Raw genomic sequence first — 21134 nt, 5'->3', positions numbered from 1 at the left:
TTTATCTATACTTACTTTAAGAAATGTTTGAATTGTTCAACGCTGCATGAGGACCATTTGAAACCTCGATCTGTGTGCCGGAGATCACTCATGATGAAACCATCTTCCCATGGACACCGTGTCGCTCCAGGGCCTCCCAGATAGCTCGGTGGTGGAGATCCATCATGAACACATCCCAAACTAAGTTACAAAAGTTTTTTTTATTAGCCTTATTTAGCAACTATTGTTTAAGATGTTGTGAATAAGCAATATATCGCACAATATATATGCTAAAAAATTAATGAAAATTATATTAATTGATTTTTTTTTCGTTTTTCGACTTTTCAAAAGGAATATAGCTACTCTTTTATACTGATATATTTTACTGATTCATTCAATTTTAATTTTTGTATATCCGTATAAAATTTCATATTATACCATCTCAATTTTTATTACTTTGATTTGATTGTCATGCTGTTAGATGCGTAAACCAACTTCCTTGTAAATAAAACTGAATTGTATGTAATCTTGATGGGAAATTTCTAATTACATCAACGCATAGAAGTTTATCATCGAATCTTGAACGATACTATCACACATAGTTGAATTTGGGTCAAAAAACCTAAAAATTAAAATATAAAATATTTTGTGGTGCATTTGTTGTATTTTGTATTACTGTGGTGCGCAAAATCCGACTCCCTAATCTCCCCTCGAGAAAGGGAATGAACTTTGAGATTTTGAATAGGAACCCTAATTTTTATTGCAGATTTGGTTTTTTCAGAAAATAACGTATTCCAATTTTACTTGCAAGTTGCTGCATTTTGCTTCATAAGTAACTCCGTCATTTCAAACTGCAGATGGCGTACATATCGCTGAAGTAAAAATGTCACGAGAATAGCAGGTCGAATTGAAATAGACTGGTTAGATATTTTGAAAATTCTATCTATTCACATCAAACCCGACTTCTTTTCTCACTTCCTGAGGCTAGAATGTCTTCCAGGATGTAGGACCAAGCGTCTTAGTTAGGAAAGGTGGTCGATTTTGGTGTCATATGGGCACTTAAATTGATAAACATTAGAGATATAAAGTTGATAATTAAAAATAATATTGTAAAAACTGTTCAAGAGTAGTAATTTTTTTCTTCATCTTATTAAAAAATTTTCTTTTATAGTTTTGCACAACATTATCTCCCATAAAAAACTAATTCCGACCAGTATGACAGCAATTGTATAAAATTTTATGCAACGTCAAAGTGTTTATTATGAAGCTAATGAGGTTTTTGTTAACAGGTTTTAGTTTTTCGCTTAATTTTCTTTGAATTATTTGTTATTTTTTTAAAGAACTTTCCGATAATGTGAAGAAACAAAATTATAAGTCTTAAATGATTTTTATTATCATTTCTGTCAACTATAGTTACGTTTCATTTCTTTTAAAGTCAAGAAAAGCCATATTTTTATAAAAAATCAACAAACAGACAAATTGAATAGAATATATTAAATAATAATTCGGTCCTAATCAGCCTAATTATGCACCATTTGTTTTCTTCAATCATCAATTATATTCGAGTGAAGAACAAGAAAATTATTTTCATACAATAAATGTATTGCTTTTGTTGTCAATGTGTGAAAATAATTAAGTCAGAAAACATGATAACGCCTAAAAGCTTTTCGTGAGAATTCCAAATTTTTGAGTTTTTTTTTTAATGTTACGATTAACATTTCAGTTCATTTCATGAAATAATTCATTTATCAATTTTGGAACGAAGTTTCTATCTAGCGAAGAGAAACAAAGATGGCCACCAGACAAACAGGGGTGGAGCCCTTCAGTTTTTTTTTGTTATGAAAAATGGTTTTGTTTATCACAATAAAACCTTGAATCCCAGTTTTGCAACACCGTATATGAATTTAATTTAAAATTTGGCAATATTCAGTGAATAATTAGTATCTTAAAAGCTCTCACTAGCAATAGCTGAGAAAAAAAATTTATACATGAAAAAAATTGAAAAAAAAATGTGAGGGATAATTTATTGCTGCCAAATATAATAGATAAACAAAAGCTTACTCACAGGTGGCCAACTTCATGTGCCGCCACTATGATGCCACTGAACCCGCCACTGTCCTCTATAATAGCCACACTATTCACTTTCTCTAATCGTTTGTTCACGACGCACGCTCCACCCACATAAGCAAAACCTAGAAACAAAAGTATTTTATGTATTTAAAATGAAATATAGCTTAACTAGAATGTATTAAAAAGCAGTATGAGTCTCATATTGCGATTTTATGTCTATTTAAATAATTTCGTATCTTTTTAACGCCTTTAAAGCCTTGTGCACAATTCCACCTATGTTTTCTAAAGAAAATCACGGATTCAACTGAAATAAATACTACCCCAAACTTACTTTTTTCGAAGGCCGAGGATAATTCTGAACAATAAAAGACTCCGGAAAACAAAGAATATTTCTTTACACAACAGATATTAAAAATTTTTGAAATCAACAAACACAAACAAACCATATTAATCATAAATTTCAAAATATTTTTTTGATTATTTTTCATCAAATAATGTCCAGTACTTTCAGATCGGGGATTTGCATTAAAAAGCAGTCAAATGCTAATTGCAACTCTCACATTTTTAATTCTGCTATTTTCCTCGAGTCTTTTGTTTTAGATTCTTTTTTAACTAATTCTGCGATCAAATCTGTTGTAAAAACCTAAATGAAGCAACATGATGTATTCGTATTTTAACTTTACAATAAAAAATTTTATACTCGCAAATATTGTTACATCCAAGTTGTATTTCAATTAAATATCGAGTTAAAATTGAAAAAATAATTTGCGATAGATATTTTAAGAACTAGTAACAAAGGCTAAAACCTTCAGTTTTATTTTATTTTTATTTAATTTAAAAAAATAGAAAATCATACTTTTTCTTACTTTTGTAATAATGTAACTAGAGCTAAAATATCAGGCTCTATTTCAATTTCATTTTATTATTATTATTATATTATATTCAATTCATTTTGCGATTATTTTCCATATTTTCTCTTATTTTTGTAATAATGTAACAACGGCTGAAACGTCGAGTTGTATTTTAATTTCATTTTGATTTAAAGCAATGAAAAAAATCCTAAATACATTTTATTGTGTTTTAAAATGACTTCATTTATTTTCTTACTAGTTTCAATTAGCAATTACAATGTAAAAAATAGCTGTAATTCTATAGAATACTACAAAAGCAAAAACAAAAAAATATATATATATTTTGCAAAAAAAACTATGATTAGGAATAACATTAGTTTTAATTATTGATATTTAGTACTAAGATATTCCAAACATAAACACGCGTTTAATTTAATAAAATGGTTTTTTTACCAATGCAAAACAAAGAGTTAGAATTTTCCCCTCGCTTCAAATTTTTTTTATTTTTAAACTATTAGATTTTTTTACTATCACAATTGCAGAAGTTATTTGCGACAAATGCTCGTTATAATTCAACTATAACGAGGTGGGAAAATGTTCGAATTAACCAAAATTCGAATTATCAAATATTTTAAAATAAGCAGATTGAAAAATAATTATTGCAACCTAGAATAAAACTAAATACAATATTTGACAAAAATTAACATTACCACCTTAAAATCATCTTAAAATTTCATGGTGACCTTTAACTGGTATATTTATAATACTCTTTGATCATAAATTGGAAATTCATAAACACACAATTCTCGTGCACATTCATGTCATTAATCTTTTCCCGGATTCACTATATACTTGCTGATAATGGTGCATTTTAGAAGGCACAATTTTATTTTTTAACAAAATCTTCAGCATTATCAATGGCATAGAATAAGTTAAGCATCAGTTTGAAATTTCATAAATTTTCTTAGAAAATTAATCATTTTTAAGGATTCAGAAGGAGCAGATATCAGATCATTTTTTTTCTTATCCGAAATTCCTCATTACTCATCGTCTGATATATCCTACTTTTAAGTCAGTTCAATGTCGTCGACGTCGTTTGCTCTATTAGAAATAGTGATCTCATTATCAATTGAGCATAATCGTCATCAACGATTAAATAAGAAATTTCCAAAATTATAAAATATCCTGCTTTTTAAGCTACTTTTTGTGTGATGCCATCGGCGGTTGTTCCATCAAAAACAGCGATCTCATTTTTAATTGAACTTATTCGTCATCATCAATTCTAGAAGAAACCACCATCATTCTGAAATATCCTGCTTTTTAAGTTACTTCTTGTACGATGTCGTCGGTGGTTGTTCCATCAAAAAAAAATGATCCCATTATCAATTGAACATATTCATCATCATCAAATCTAGAAGAAACCTCCATCATTCTGAAATATCCTGTTTTTTTAAGCTATTTCTTGTATGATGTAGTCGGCTTCTGTTCCATCAAAAACAGTGATCTCATTATCAATTGAACATATTCGTCATCATCAATTCTAGAAGAAACCACCATCATTCTGAAATATCCTTCTTTTTAAGTTACTTCTTGTACGATGTCGTCGGTGGTTGTTCCATCAAAAAAAATGATCTCATTATCAATTGAACATATTCATCATCATCAAATCGAGAAGAAGCCTCCATCACTCTGAAATATCCTGTTTTTTTAAGCTACTTCTTGTATGATGTAGTCGGCTTTTGTTCCATCAAAAACAGTGATCTCATTATCAATTGAACATATTCGTCATCATCAATTCTAGAAGAAACCAGCATCATTCTGAAATATCCTTCTTTTTAAGTTACTTCTTGTACGATGTCGTCGGTGGTTGTTCCATAAAAAAAATGATCTCATTATCAATTTAACATATCCATCATCATCAAATCTAGAAGAAGCCTCCATTATTCTGAAATATCCTGTTTTTTTAAGCTATTTCTTGTATGATGTAGTCGGCTTTTGTTCCATCAAAAACAGTGATCTTATTATCAATTGAACATATTCGTCATCATCAATTCTAGAAGAAACCACCATCATTCTGAAATATCCTTCTTTTTAAGTTACTTCTTGTACGATGTCGTCGGTGGTTGTTCCATCAAAAAAAAAATGATCTCATTATCAATTGAACATATTCATCATCATCAAATCTAGAAGAAGCCTCCATCATTCTGAAATATCCTGTTTTTTTAAGCTACTTCTTGTATGATGTAGTCGGCTTTTGTTCCATCAAAAAAAGTAATCTCATTATCAAGTGAACGTATTCATCGTCATCGATTCCAGAAGAAACTTCCGTCAATTATTCTGAAAAAAAATTGATCTGATTTGTCTAATACCGGAGATCTTTGAAGAAAACTTTTGCCTTACAAAAAGAGTTAGGAATTGTATTGTAATTGGTATTGACTTGCTTCCATGCTTTGCTAAGCATTCTACTAGCATCTAGCAAAATGAAGCTAATTTTTTGCCCTGTTTACGGAAGATGTTAAAGACGAGTCGTCGACCATAAAAATGCTTTATGTTAATTCTTCATTCGCATCTTCAAAAATATAAAGGGATAAAATTTTGAAGTGTCGCATCAAATTTTTAATGAACCAAAAAAATTGGACAAATGTCGGAGCTGTAGATAAAATTTAAAATTTTTTATCAATGGAAAATTAACATTAAGTGATATTTTGTAGCATTTCGAACTATCCATGTTCATTTATATAGAGTAGAGATATGTTACTACTCATGCTAAAAGCTACATGTGCCATATAGGATTAAAGAAGAGAATGTATTAAGAACTATTAATTAACTGGAAGTATTAAGAACTGGAAAACATGAAGAACTAGAAAACATTCTTACCTGCTGTGCCCCTACTGCATCTACCTCCACCGAACTGCTTTCTACACATGTCTAATTTTGTCATAACAACTGCCATGTCATAAGCAGGCAGCCTATTTTCTTGGTATAAATATTTTCCCATATCTGTTAAGGCTGCGGCAGCATCAATAGCATCACGATTGGGACTCGGCAATCGGTTTCGTTCCAAATAGGGTGTGGCATCTTTGCTCTGTAATAGAATAAATAAGAAGAAGAACAACTTATTAATATTATTACGCATTTTAATTTCAAATTGAATCAAAACATTCCCTCAATAGCCCGGAGTGAACCGGGGGGGGGGGAGTTCATGGAGGTTAAAGCTGCACAATTTCGTGATTAATGGCATGATTGTGGCAATGTGGTCAGCATTGCGCCTTTTCTCCCCTAACCATTGATCTGAAACTGGTGGGGGGGGGTGTTCTAGCCGCCACTGAGGATCTTTCACAATCCTCATTTACTCCCCAATTCCCTTCCTCATTTACTCCCCACTTCCCTTCCTTATTTACTTCTGTAGAAAAAATTCGTGAGAATTAAGAATAAGGATTTACAGCTCAAGGGTGATTTACAGCACAAAAAAGCATCTTTAAATCTTAAAACTGTGAAAAATCTTAATCAAATTTCTGCCGCTTCTAGCTGCCACTAAGGATCGAATACAAGTCTTTCGCAATCCTCATTTACTCCCCAATTCCCTTCCTCATTTACTTCCCAATTCCTTTTTCACTTACTTCTGTAAAAAAAAATCGTGAGAATTAAGAATAAGGATTTACAGCCCAAGAGTGATTTACGGCGCACAAAAGCACCTTTAAATCTTAAAACAGCTAGACTGAAAAATCTTAATCAAATTTCTGCGCTTCTAGCTGCCACTAAGGATCGAATACAAGTCTTTCGCAATCCTCATTTACTCCCCAATTCCCTTCCTCATTTACTCCCCAATTCCTTTTTTCACTTACTTCAGTAAAAAAAAATCGTGAGAATTAAGAATAAGGATTTACAGCCCAAGAGTGATTTACAGCACAAAAAAGCATCTTTAAATCTTAAAACAACTAGACTGTGAAAAATCTTAATCAAATTTCTGCCGCTTCTAGCTGCCACTAAGGATCGAATACAAGTCTTTCGCAATCCTCATTTACTCCCCAATTCCCTTCCTCATTTACTCCCCAATTCCTTTTTCACTTACTTCTGTAAAAAAAAAATCGTGAGAATTAAGAATAAGGATTTACAGCCCAAGAGTGATTTACGGCTCAAAAAAGCACCTTTAAATCTTAAAACAACTACACTGTAAGAAATCTTAATCAAATTTCCGTTTAAAGTACCGGCACTCTGGGTGCATCATCCTTAAAATGCATTTTTTACGTAAAACATCATACCTAAAAATTACGATATATCAAATTTTTTGTTCCGTAACATGTACCAGTAAAAATGCCCTTTTCACCGCAATTTTTGAAGTGCATGAAGCTACTAACATTTAAATTAAAACAAACTTACTACTTTGTATAATTTTTTGAATGTTTGATTTTGTTTTTTAATGTTATAATACATTTAAAATTTATAAGTACTATGCTTGATTGACGTGTTATATGCAAACTATAGCTTTTTACCAGGTTTTTAATTTATTCACTGTGCAAATGAAAACTTAAGTGCAATAAATAACTCACGTTTCATTGAATTAGTAGCATGCAAGCCACAACTAAATTTATCTACGTAGAGGAAATAACTGATATATTTAATATGCAAATCAAATTAGTAAAAATAGATTAAATTTCCTTTCATTCCTAAATTATTTTTGTATTAAAAGTATTTTTGTTTTTGCTTCGAAGAGTTAGAGGTGTAATTAGAATTAACTGACAAAAGTACCCTAAATAAAGGTGTCATTTCATTTAGAATGTTTTAGTTGCCGACTATGATGTAATAAATTAACTTACTGATTTATGCCATCTATCTATATTAAATAAAACGCTAATACGTACGTATGTATGAATGTATCAATAAAACCGATGATATTTCTTTTCTCGCGCTGGCAACAGTTTTCATTTTTAATTGATTGGATTCGGTGCGCAAGAGCACGTAGTGAGCAACCAGATAACAATAAACCAGAGTGAGCATTATCAGGTTGTTCAATTCAGATTCATGCACTAAAAACATGACATATTTAATTTAAANAAACGATAAGTTGTAAAACCGATGATATTTCTTTTCTCGCGCTGGCAACAGTTTTCATTTTTAATTGATTGGATTCGGCGCGCAAGAGCACGTAGTGAGCAACCAGATAACAATAACCAGAGTGAGCATTATCAGGTTGTTCAATTCAGAAGGAACAACACAACCTGTGACGTAGGCTATATTATACCCAATTAGGAATTAATTAACAAATTGAAGTGAGAATGCTTTAAAAGGCCGCTGTTGAATTGATATTTTTCTACTGGGAGCTACCTTAGCGTCTAAAAAACGTTTAAGTGTTTGTATTGAATGCATTGAATTTTTTTATGTTTCGCTATTATTTAAACATTGAATTTTCACGCTTTAAAATGCAGAATATTAGTGAAGCAATATTTGATAATTTATTTTGCTAATATGTTTCTTTTTTAGCTAATGCTTAGATTTTTTCACCATGTACAATCTAAATAGCTAATATACTTTTTCTGAAGAAGATAAGAACATTGGTAGAATTCTTCTACATAAGTACAATACTATGTCTTTGATGATAAAATACTATGTCTTTGATGATAATATATTATGTCTTTGTGCTAGAACATTGTGTTCATTGGCGAGCGAGCGCAGCGAGCCCTGGTTTACGGCGTGAACCACATAGGATTGCGTAGCAATTCTCGGGGGTAGGCGAGCGTTAGCGAGTAGGGGGCGGAGCCTCCTAGTTATATGTAAATCATGTGAGTTTGATAACCTCGTAAAATTATCAAACGGATAATAACATACCATGAATATCGCGATCGAAACATTAAATGCACATGAATATCATAATATTCTTTTTTATATATTCTTTCGTTTTAAGAGCAAATAGGCTATAGAGCTTCCCCCCCCTTTTTTTTCTTGTTTATAGACATGTATTATTTTTTAATTAGATTGAAATCAAGATGCATTCTCAATACATGCATAATATTTAATATTTTAATCTAAGTATAATAGGTTTTTAATTTTTTAATTGAATTTTAATCTTTAAATATTTCTATGTGTTTTATTCGGCAAAAGACTAATATTTTGCATAAATTACTTTTAACATCATTTTTAGTCTTTCCTCTGAAAATTTTGAAAACTTTGAAACTAGTCCTTTATTATTTATTAATAAATCACACACTATTATACGTTTTAAATAAAAAATAAGTGTGACATGGAAGTCTTATTAAACGTAAAACCAAACAGCAGTGAATATAACTTACCTTCGCAACAATAATTCCAGCTAAACTTATTCTAATTTGTGGACTTGATAAAGCCTTGTACCTCAAATCTACCTGGGAAAACACAAAAGACTTACAACTCAGAATCTTACAATTAAAAATCAAACAAATATGTATTTTAGAAATTTGTAACCTTTACTTTTAAAAAATTTCATGCCTTTAACGAAATTATTTTTTCGGAATAAAATAATTGCGGATTTGTGGTATGAAATAATTGCATTTCCTCAATTATTTTTATGCCTTATACTTTATTGACAATATTGATTATATTTACTCGTCATTACAGCGTTTCATACATACTCTGAATGATGTTGAGAGCAGCGAAAAATGGTTTCAAAACAGATCTAAACTACATTAAAAAATTACCTCAGTTAAAGTTCGGATAGTTTATAAACTTAAAAATTGATAATATTTATAAATTTAATTCTAATAATTATAAGTTTAATAAAGTTTGAAAGTTGGCCGTATGGGAATAGACAATAAGTCAGACGTTCCTTGATTCGGATTGATCACTCTTAGTACATATTTTTAGAAACCTTCTCGAACATTAAGTCTTACAAAAAAACATTAACAAAAATGTTATCGAAATTTATCTAATTGCTAGTGAGGAAGGCAGACTGTTTGCTTAAACTTAGGGCTTTTCAATTTTTTTTTAATTTTCTCTGCTGATCATTTAGTATTTGATGTTATTAGTTCCGTCTTCCTCACTTGTAATTTTGACAGCATCTTTTTTTTGCATAAATATTGCTTTGCGCTAATAATATGCGTGCTTCTTTAATATTTTTGCGAAAGATCATTTTTATAAATATTAAGTGTAGTCAGAAAAAACACTCTGTATCAGTAATGCACTATAAAATTAAAAAACATCATATAATTTTTTTAACTTCAGATGAATGCAATTATGTTAGTGCTGAGTACTTAATATTTATGCGCATGTTTTAACATATCCTGTTTTAATTTACTCACAATTTAATGATTATGTTTTTGTTAAAGAGTCATTCCATTATTTCAAAAAAGGCATTTTCAGAAACTGTGTGACATTTTCTATTTACGTGATACATTTGTATTAGTTAATTAGCATGCATGTATCGTACTTTGCATCATGCCGTGATCTGAAATATCATTAAATACTTATGAAAGGACATAAAATTGCTGCCTAATGCACATAAATAAATAAGATTGACGCTTAAAAAAATATATCCTATGGTAATCAAAGTCGAAGTTAAAATGGGTCATTTAGGTGTAGATTCTACTTTAACTCACTTAAGAGGACAGTATTAGATAATCAAAGGTAAACAATTTGTTAAAAAGGTTTTGAAAAACTGTTTAATATGCAGACGTTATGAGGTAAAACCAGGCACTCAAGTGGTAACTCCGTTACAACCTGACAGAATACAATGTTAGTTTGAAGAAAAAAAATTAAATAAAATTCGGTATACTTTATTCAAAAACTTTAGATAACTACATCTTCAGCTTTGAATACTTACACCACTTAACTAACTATTTGAGAATCATAATGCAATCTCTTTTTCCGATAAAAAAAGATCAATTTTGTTTATCCATCTTGCTTGTAGCTTAGCTTGATAATTATCCTGTTTTAAAAACTTTCATTCTTATATTTTTCAATAGTATAAATTAATAGATGCTTCTCAAATTTAAGAGTCCCTATGTGTCAATTAGAGAGTTAGGACTGGCAGTTTCAAAATTGTCCCAAAGCAAGAGATATTGCAGTCAGTCCTCATTTTACGTAATTTTTCTCAAATATATTATCAGCATTAAAATTATCTTAATCTCATTTTATCAACATTAAAATTATCTTAACAGTATTAAACTACGGTTAATTTTGCTTCTTAACCAACCGAAAAGCACGCTAACTATGCAAAAAAGGCAAAAATAATCCATTAACTGATTCAATTCTAAGAACATAAAAATATAACTATTTTAACTGATTCAATTCTGAAAACATACAAATATAACTTATTTTAGTTCGTTTTCAGAATTTTTGTCTTGAAATAACTTAATAAGAAAATAACATTTTATACTAAAATTAACTGCTTATTCGGAAAATATTAGCTTAGCTTAAATATTAGATCTTCATAAAAGAACCGGTTATTTAGCTGCCAAAGCTTCCAAAAGCGATTTCATAAAATATATTGTTACTTAGCTCGGTTACTTATGGTACTTGAAATATAGGGTTACGGTTATGGAGAATGGTATCTTGTCAAAAGTCTACATAGCTGAAGATGCCATATTAAGTCTACGTGAAAATTTTTGTTTCAGTTCTTATCAGCAAATTTTGGCTCTCTTATAATCACACCCTGTTGCTCGTTTGGTTGAACTTTCTTACAACATTATATGCAGGGACTGCTGAAACTTGACTACTTCAAAAATAATTCATCGATATAATAAATATGATTGTACTCACCCCATTCCAGAAACTGACAAAATACCGCTTGATGTGACGACTGCTTAAACCGTGAAGAACAAAACTCCCATAATCAACTAATAGTAAAATTTCTGGCCACACCGAAGAGGGAGCTAGAGCTCTTTTATTTCTTCTACCCATGTTGGCTCTTGGACGTGTTCTTGCTGCTTCCCAATTGTAAGTACCTTGAACTGAATCTAGAGGTACTGATTTGAATATTGAAAAGTATTAAAATTTACCAAGTAGAATCAATTTTAAAAAGCATTTTGAATAACAAGCATTTAAAAGCATTTTGAACATTTTGAATATTGGTATTAGAGGTCATAAATCTAAAGGTATATTATTAAAAAATATTTTTCTGCTTAAAAACGTTCTGGTTTGTTTGAAAAAGACAAAAGTTTCGCATAATTTTGAAATGCATTATTAAGTGTCAAAAATAACTATCAAAATTAAACTATGTGTGATACAAAATTATTTGTAATGGTATACAAGCAAAAAATGCATTTACAATCAGACAATTTCATTGTAGCGCACGCACAAATAATGTACTTAAAGCAGACAAACAAATAACATGCAAAAAGGTACTCGGCTTCAAGTCAATTGAAGCTGATCTTCCAATTTTGACTGGTTTTCCGAAATTCTGTCCCATTGTGCGTAGGAGCAATAGAATATTAAAAAAGAAAAAAAATATTTTATTTAATTGAATGACTCGAGAACAACTTTGTAACATAAACCCCTAATAATCATACTAAAATTAATAAACAGCTCGTCTAAAAATCATTACAAAAAAAAAAAAAAAAAATAGAAGTGAAAATTCGTAACGTGGAAATGAAAATAGGAAGGGGTAGAAATTGATTTTTAGTGAAATCATATTGCTTCTTTAAGACAAACTTTATTAACACTGCCTACAATTCACAATTGATCGCAACTTTTAATTATCATTTTCGAGTGGAGAAATATCCAAATCTATAACATTTACAATGGGATTATGATAACTAAAGTAAGATACGAAGTGTTTGAGTTCCATTTTTTCAATATTTCTTGCAAAAACTGCATCAATGATAGTTCCCCCCGTTGGATCAATCCTACCATTTATCATTTCCAATTCAAAAGCTTTCTTTAAGGAAGGTTAATAATGTTTCAGGTAACGAGAAATTCACATTGAAATCTCCTGCAAGGATCACAGTCCGCTCGTTGCCATGGTAGCGTTAAACGTTTAACGCAACCTTGTTGGAAGTCGCATTAGAAGTTTCACTTCAATGAAAACTTTATCACAACTTACAAAAATCACTGTGTGAATCATTTGAAGCTGTTGGCCCTCTATAAACAACGTGAGCACCTCCTCTGGAATTGGGAAGATTTCTTCGGGAAGATGGAGAAGATCTTAGAGTCGATCCCGCAATAGTGTTATTCCTACTCCGTTCGTAGCTTTCATCTTCATCTAAAAACATCTCATCATCAACAAAACCATCCTCGGGCACTAGGATAGCTGTTGGCACAGGTTTAACAACAAGATCATTGCCAATAGTACCTTCCTAAAATTATAAAGTTTAAGTGTATTTAGTAAATTTCTCGATCAAAATTACAAGAAAATAATAATTTAATATGAAACTTTAGTTTTACATTGAATTGAATTATCTTTGGATAAACAATTGCGTTCAAAAGTCATTAGATCATGCTCAATTGAAATGAAGTAACATATTCAAAAACTCAAATTAACCTTTAAGGGTCCAAACTTACAACCACACTCCTACCTAATCTAAAGGGAACATATTTTTTGAAATACTGCTACTATTTTTCATATTTTAAAGATCAATCATCAAAATCTCTCGAAGAAAAGGTATCTTTATTCTTAGAAACTGCTTTTCTGAGTCTGATTTCACTGTAAAAATCCCGAATAAAATGACGGTAAAAAGTACAAGTACTTTTTTCTATAAAATCCATTTTTTCCGTATAATTTCACAGAACAAAAAAACTATGGTGTATCGTAATTTTTACACTAATACTTTCTGTGAAATCACCTAATCACTTTAAATAAATGAATATTAATGTAAAAATTACGGTTAAAATTTTTAAGGTGAAAATGGATTTTACAATAAAACGGAGTTAACGAATGCTGCACTCAGAGGGCCAGTATCTTTTATCGTAATTTAATCCAGAACTTCTCTCAGTGTAACTAATTAGCATTTTTAAGGTAATTTTAAGATCCTACTATTATAGTACGATAATTAAATAAAAACTTTTTAAATACTTCCACTTTTTTATTATTTTACCCACTGCACATGTGCGAAATTCAAACGGTGAATCTAAGAGTTTGTTTTAAACTCTACCTGTTTCTCCGGTTACGTCACTTGGTAATGTCAATGTTTATTGTAATTATTTATTAAACATGTTTTCTTTCCCTTATTCAGAACAAAGTAGTCTGATATTTCATATTATATGTTATTCACAGTCTTCTGTATTTTTCCCATGCTTAACTTAACAGCAGGGATGCTAGTAAAAATAGCACATTAAAAATTATAATGTCAGATATTTATATTTACAAAAATATGTACTTTTTTTTGCACATAAAATATTGCATATATTAAAATTTTATGGATGTATGCGGGAAAGCGTGACATTATAACAGCCCACAGCAATGGTGGGTTGTTTTTATTGTCTGGAATGTTGAACACAATGTGTATAGTTCACTTGATAAAACATTAAAATTCGCCTACTCAAAAATGTCCCGTATATATAGGCAGATTTTTTTCCAATAAATTCATATTAGCTTCTTAAAATTGCTGTAAATGTCAATATTTGTTTTATCAACTTCGGCGTTCAACGTATGATCATCTTTACGATTTTATATTAATTAACATAAGTTTTAAAAAGTTTTGAAGAAAAAAGTTTCATTAGTCGTTGACCCCGAACTCAGTTCAAGGAAGCATTTAGATTATCAGTTTATTTATGAAATTCAAAAATAAATCTCAGATATCCAGGAAAGTTTAGTTTTTATTTTCCGAAGTAACTTAACAATTAATCGTACGAAACTCTTAAAAATCAAATAAAGTCACGAAATTGTTGGTTTAATGAGATTCTATTATTTTTCAAAGGAAGTCATGAAGGAATACACCAAATCATAAAATTTTAATGCATTTGTTTTATATAAAGTAAAATCCAATAAAGTTTTAAGTTTAAAATAAAAATAATAAAATACTTTAAATATATTCCTTAGACTATTTTTCGATTGATAGAAAAATATGATAAATTTTTCATTGTGTGTCAACAAAAATTCCTATGAAAGATTGATTGCTTGGATTTTGTCGTGTTAGAAATTTAGTGATTTGTTAAAGCTTATAAATAACCTCACATTATGTTCAGAGTTATAGAAAAATATTATAAATTTAACAATATATATCAGCAAAATTTCACTTGAAATATTACTTATTCAGTATTTGTCTATTTAGAAATTTAGTGAGTTGTTGAAGTGTTAATATATTAAAACCAGATGAACAATATTAGTTTTCATCATTTTATACGGATATCACCCTGAAAATCTCTGAATTTCTCTGGTAATAAAGTTATTTGACTGTAACTTACAAATAATATAGATTCCGTACTAATGAAACAGGAAAAAAAGTTCCTGGGTATTCATTAAAAATTATTGTCACGCACAGAGAACAAACAATCAAAGACACATAGCCAGCATATCATTTTTGTAATGTAAAAAAATCATTTCAAAATGTTCCAAAAATATTTTTGCTTCTTCTCTAAAAAGAAAAAATGTTCCTTTTCTGCTTTTCAAATACGTTTTAATTGTTTTAATGCTCTGTAATGCGAAATATTATTCTGTAATCTACTTATTAGACCAGGGATTGGCAAACTACGGCCCGCGGGCCAACTGTAGCCCGCCGGAAGGTTTTATCCGGCCAACGGATAGAATTTCAGCTTACCGATCCGTGGCAAATATAAACAATATGCATCAAGTTTCCAGTCGACTTTGTTTAAAGCTATTTCTGTTCCTTCTTTTTTAGCAAACTACTGATAACCTTTTCACTTTCTCTATTTTTGTTCTACAAAACATAAATTGATGGAAATAGTTAGCACAGGCAGCTTCAATTTAGTAAAATGTTGAAAGCAGAAGTTCTTTATAGAATAGCCGTAGATTGGCTCCAACTAGCGTTTGTCTTTCTCGAGGAGCAGACTTATGGAATCTGATATAGGTGAATTGTACTTCACATGTTGCAGACTGCTCATTTTAAGCTCCAACGTGCGGACAATCTAACAATCATCTGAAGCAGTTGTGTCTAAATATGCCAAAGTTTGAGTTTTACAAATCATTACCGAAAGCTAGTTTCCAAAATCTAATATTTCATGCCCAGAAAATCAGTGCTTATATATGTGATTATCTTATATATGTGAACAAGAGTTTTCAACTATGAACCTTAGAAAAAATAATTTCAGAAGTAGACTAACAGACAAGCACTTAGCCTCATTCCTTAAAATAAGCACATCTCGCTTCGAACCTCACTATAAGGAACTTTTAGAAATGAAATCGCAATTTCATTCATCTCACTAAATATTTAAATTAAAACTTGTATATCGCTTCTTTTTTTCTTTTCTTTTTTTAATTTTGAAGTTTTTTACTTGGCCCACCAAACATTTTATTCTCGATTTTTCGTCCTCGATCAAAAAAGTTTGCCCATCCCTGTATTGGACTAAAAATGAATTTATAACGTTATAATAATATTGTGGGAAAAGCCACATGTAAATTTGAAACCTCTTCACAAAAAGCTCATCATCTACTTATAAATTGACAACTTCATATCATATTCTCAAACCATGACGAAGCGTTCTATCTAAATTTGAATCCCGATTATTTAAATTAATAACACGATTCGAAACACTAGATTTCCTACAGCACAAAAGCGGAATTTCTGTGTCCATCATTGCAAGTTTTTAATTTATATTTTGAGTCAAGTATTAGCGAATCACAAAATGTTTTATTTGAAGCTACAATAAAGTATTTAAAACACAAAAGTTCTTGTGCCATTCAGCATTTCATGATTTCTAAGATAACTTTATAATAACAAATTTTGAATGAATATAAAACTAATTTTGTTTTATATTCAGTCTCTTATCAAATCATATTTTCTTCATCAAAACTAAATTCAGCAAGTTTTGATATCATTATTATAATAACTAATAAATAACCTTAGACTAGGTTTCAAATTTGTAGAAAATATGACATATTTATTAATATATGTCAACTAAAATTCTTATAAGATATTGCTTGTTTGGCCTTTCTCTATTTAGAAATTTTATGCGAAAATCCGGCACAATATACTATAAAAATTTATTAAATTCTACGTGATTTTTTGTGATTTTGATTCATTATTTTAGAATCAGAGCTTGTATATAAATCCTCCAATATCCAGCCCAAAATATAAAAAAAATAATTTATAAGGTTTTTTAATGCAAATTAAAAAGCTATTATTTATTGAATAATAGTTAACCTTTGCTTATTATGGATAGGACATACAGGACTAAGAGCCAAAAAAATGGTTCAAATACATCTGTGTTAAAGTGTTTTCGATATTTTTTGCACTACATTATATGAGTGAGATTTAATTTAATGTATTCACGAAGAAAAGCCATCGTAGTTCTTAGTGACGAAGTAAAAACTTCTAATTAAAGATTATTAATTCAAAGGATTCGAATTACGCTTTCTAGCTAATCTTAAAGATAAACGTGCAAATGAAATTAAAAATATCTTAAATTGACTTTTATTTCCATGATTTCAAATTCCGATTAAATAACAGGAATTTAACAATTTTAATATAAGAGTATTAGTGTTGCTAAAGTATAAATTTAATTACTCTATTTTAATTCGTTAAATGAGGTAAGCATATACAATACCATCTGTAGTTTTCCGTCGTTTCCATGGCGAATAGTTACTGCAGCCATTTGATCTAAATCGTGATAAGTAGTACCAGGATCATCATCCTAATAGAAATAAAAGGGAAAAAATTTTACTTATTTTAAACACTGAGAAAACACTTATCTTACTTATAACGCTGAGAAAAAACTTATCTTACTTATCACATTGAGAAAGATGTCTGGTCAAAACTACCAGAATATCATAAAATTTACCATGTTTCTAGCTCTATGGGAACACCAAAAAGCTCGGTAATTTTTACTGAAGTGCTTTCGTAATGATTTTGGTAAAATCAGCAATAAAATATTGTTTTACAATATATGATTAAATTTGGTAAATGTGATAAAATTTGATCAATCTATTATGATACATTAAAGAAGGACATAAAACCCATTTATTTGGTTAAATTTATTTTGCAACTTTGTATTTTTTTACTAAATGTATGGTAATAAGAACTATGATTATAAAAACCAGAATTACCAGTAAACCGTTACAATTCAAAGCTAACAATAAACAACTTTATCGCTTAAGAGTTTTATTTTTTTCTTCTGCTTCATTATTTGTGTCAAAAACACAGAGAAAAGTATTATTTATAAATCTATTAAATTACCATTCCACTTTTCAATTTGTCTATTTATCGTAATTAAAAGAATTTCATTTTTAGTTTAAAGAATTTCTTTTCAAAATTGAAAAAAAAAAGTTCCTAATCAGTCTCTAGATAATAATTTATCAAGAAACAAGAAGTTGTTTATCAAGAACTGTATTAAAAAGAAACTCGAAAATCATCATAAAAATGAAAGGTAACGAAAAGAATTCCCTCAAGTTGAGATGCAATATAGAAAACAGAGTTGCTTAGGAACAATAACTGTAAACTTAAGAACAATAACAATAAACTTTAAAAAAATATTAAAAAAAATATATATATTTAAAAGTCGGAAAATAAAATAGTTAATAGAGAGAATCTCTTCATGAGCTCACACAATTATATCCGCAAAAAAGAGTGCTTTCTAATATTGTATCAATACAATAGTGTGAGGAGCACTCTAAAAGATTGAAACGAAAATAGAATAAAATATAGAACAAAGCACAAAATGAAATCTATAAAGTGAGTAGCGAATTCAAATGAACTTACTCGTACCGGAATCTTTCAAGAATGATTTAAAATATTTTCGATTTAAGATTACTAAATTTCAAAATGTGTAAACGAAAGCGCAACTAGAGTTAGAAACGTAAATAGATGCCACGTTCCTACTACAGTATTGAAGCGCGTTTGATTTGTTAGTTACCAAGGATTGGCCCGAAAATGGATGTGCCCAAAGTAATAGTATTATGCTGGATAATAAAATTAAGTTTATAATTAATAAGGTTGATATTTATTATACAATTTTAATGATTTCAGAAATTTAACATTTATTTCAAAAAAAAAATATTTATGATTAATTTTCTTAAATTTCTTCGTTTTTTTTCTCTTTTTTCATCCTATCTTTTTTGTTCTTCTTGTGTTATGTATGTTTATATATATATATATATTACTGAATTATTTTCTTTTTTTATGCAGAAATATTTATTCTAATGAAAACTTGGCTTCTATAAAATAAAATTATGAACTTTGATAATAAATTATTGGCTGATAGTAGTTTGCAGTAGATAACTTTTATAAAAATATTCTACCTTTTCTTGCAAAAAAAATTCTATAATTTAATTTAATTAAATTGTAGTGTAACTACCATTACAATAATATAATCCCAATTCACTGGCCACTTCACCAACTTCGATGCCTTTTCGATGGAGGATGCACACTGAACAGTTGACCTGCTGTTCGTGATTGTTGTTGTCCTCGCACTGTTGCTACTCAATCTCGATCACACACCACTGGAGGTTTTACACACTCGACTGCTAATATCAACACAAGAGAGACTACGAACACAGCAGTGAACTTAATATAACTCTCACAACATGCACTTAAAAATCCGGTAAACTTAATACAGCTCTCTGGAATCATTTAGTAATATCCATTCATCGTATTTTATCCTACATGAAATTCTGTTGGGAGGCAATATAGTATAACTACCACTACAATAATACAATCCTAATTGACTAGTATATAAGACGTGATAATTGAATTCTTTCTTGAAGTCCATTTTGATGGATGGAGGTTGATATGGTCGATAATTCTCTCACCCCAAATTAATAGATTATGTTTTTAATTTAATCTTTCAAAGTCTTAATAATGCTTTTGTTTCCAAAATACTTTTATTCAGTAAGATTAATGTAATCAAAATCCTATCAATCTTACAAACGTTAATAAGAATAATGTTACCAATACCTTATTACTCTACCAATTTTCTAAATAAAAATACCAATATTTCTATTGTTTATGCTACTTTTTTAAAACTAACAGCTAATATTATTCACTCAGAATTCCATCCATTAATTTTTCACAGATAACAATACATTGCGCAATCACGCATGTTTTTGAACATTTTTTTTTTCATGAACAATTATTTTTTCATCACTACGATAACACGACGATAATTTGTTTCTTTTTATACGGTGCATGAAAATTAATTTTGCTATGACTTACATTAGGCTCGTTTTGGTTCATGGATTTCAACAAATTGAAGATATAATTAATTGTCTGTTTTTCTCACATTTTTCGATTACAAAAACGAATATCAGAAACAAAACAAATCAGATAACCCTGAGGGAATGAAGAAAAAACTTGATTTCTTTTATCAACCATCACGAGTGTTGCTAAATGGTAGTATTTACATAATCAGTTATGGAATTATTTAACAAGGTATTAAATCAAATTTATGTTTTATCGTTTATCAAATCGTACTTAAAATAATAGACATATTTTTTTAACACGAAAATAGAAAAACGAATTCATCATCTCTGAATTAGCTGGAATTTCCCGAACAATGAAAATCTTGTAGCTTCTTAAAGGTTGCTTATTTTGAATTCTTAGAGTTGGATTTCAAAATATTAAATAACTGACTGAATGAAACGATTGATTAAGGCACCAATACTACTTTTTACAGTACGCTCTCGATATATCGAACCTCGATATATCGATATCTTGGTATGTCAATAAAATATTTTCCCCTTGGCATTATATATCCACCTAATGTTAATTTGAATTCATATGTCGAAGAGTTCCTTCTCAAAACCTTGTTATGTCGAATTTTTTTCGAAGCAAAAATTAAATTCGTTCGGAAAAATCACAAAGCAAGTTCATTGTAAAACAAATTCTTTTCTATTTAATGGATAATTTTTTTTGTCTTACTTTTAAAAATAAAGCTAAAATTGTTGTATTTTGACTTATGGTTAACTATCATTACATGCATATTTAATAGTAGTTACTTTTATGCTTCATCACTCTACATTTTAGAGTAGTATTTTCGAACATATTTTCTATTTTTTGGAACATATTTAGTTCTTAACATGTTATCGCGAAAGCTCGCAATCTCGAAATTTTTTTAGCATTCCTTCAACTTTGAGATAGGGAGAGTATATACTGCATATTTAAGAAACGCAGCTTCCTCCATGACTTAAGAGCGGAACATGATTAAGGCAGGTAC

General features: G+C 29.5%; 1 protein-coding gene across 2 annotated transcripts in view; it reads right to left on the bottom strand.

Moving 5' to 3' along the window:
* Positions 1 to 21134, bottom strand: part of LOC107450329 (A disintegrin and metalloproteinase with thrombospondin motifs like) — a 124334-nt gene that overhangs the window by 12375 nt on the left and 90825 nt on the right. For both annotated transcript variants that reach the window (XM_021147654.3, XM_016066096.4), the window contains 7 exons: positions 17532 to 17618; positions 12913 to 13165; positions 11631 to 11836; positions 9188 to 9259; positions 5778 to 5985; positions 2045 to 2171; positions 16 to 180 (listed from right to left, as the gene is read on the bottom strand). In XM_021147654.3, coding sequence (XP_021003313.2) covers positions 16 to 180; positions 2045 to 2171; positions 5778 to 5985; positions 9188 to 9259; positions 11631 to 11836; positions 12913 to 13165; positions 17532 to 17618 — 1118 coding nt within the window. The remainder of the gene's footprint in view (positions 1 to 15; positions 181 to 2044; positions 2172 to 5777; positions 5986 to 9187; positions 9260 to 11630; positions 11837 to 12912; positions 13166 to 17531; positions 17619 to 21134) is intronic.

Source organism: Parasteatoda tepidariorum, chromosome 10 (assembly GCF_043381705.1).
Source record: "Parasteatoda tepidariorum isolate YZ-2023 chromosome 10, CAS_Ptep_4.0, whole genome shotgun sequence".
In the NCBI taxonomy this organism is placed as follows: Eukaryota; Metazoa; Arthropoda; class Arachnida; order Araneae; family Theridiidae; genus Parasteatoda; species Parasteatoda tepidariorum.
The sequence above is the reverse complement of the archived record's forward strand: the minus strand, read 5'-3'. Positions and strand labels throughout refer to the sequence as shown.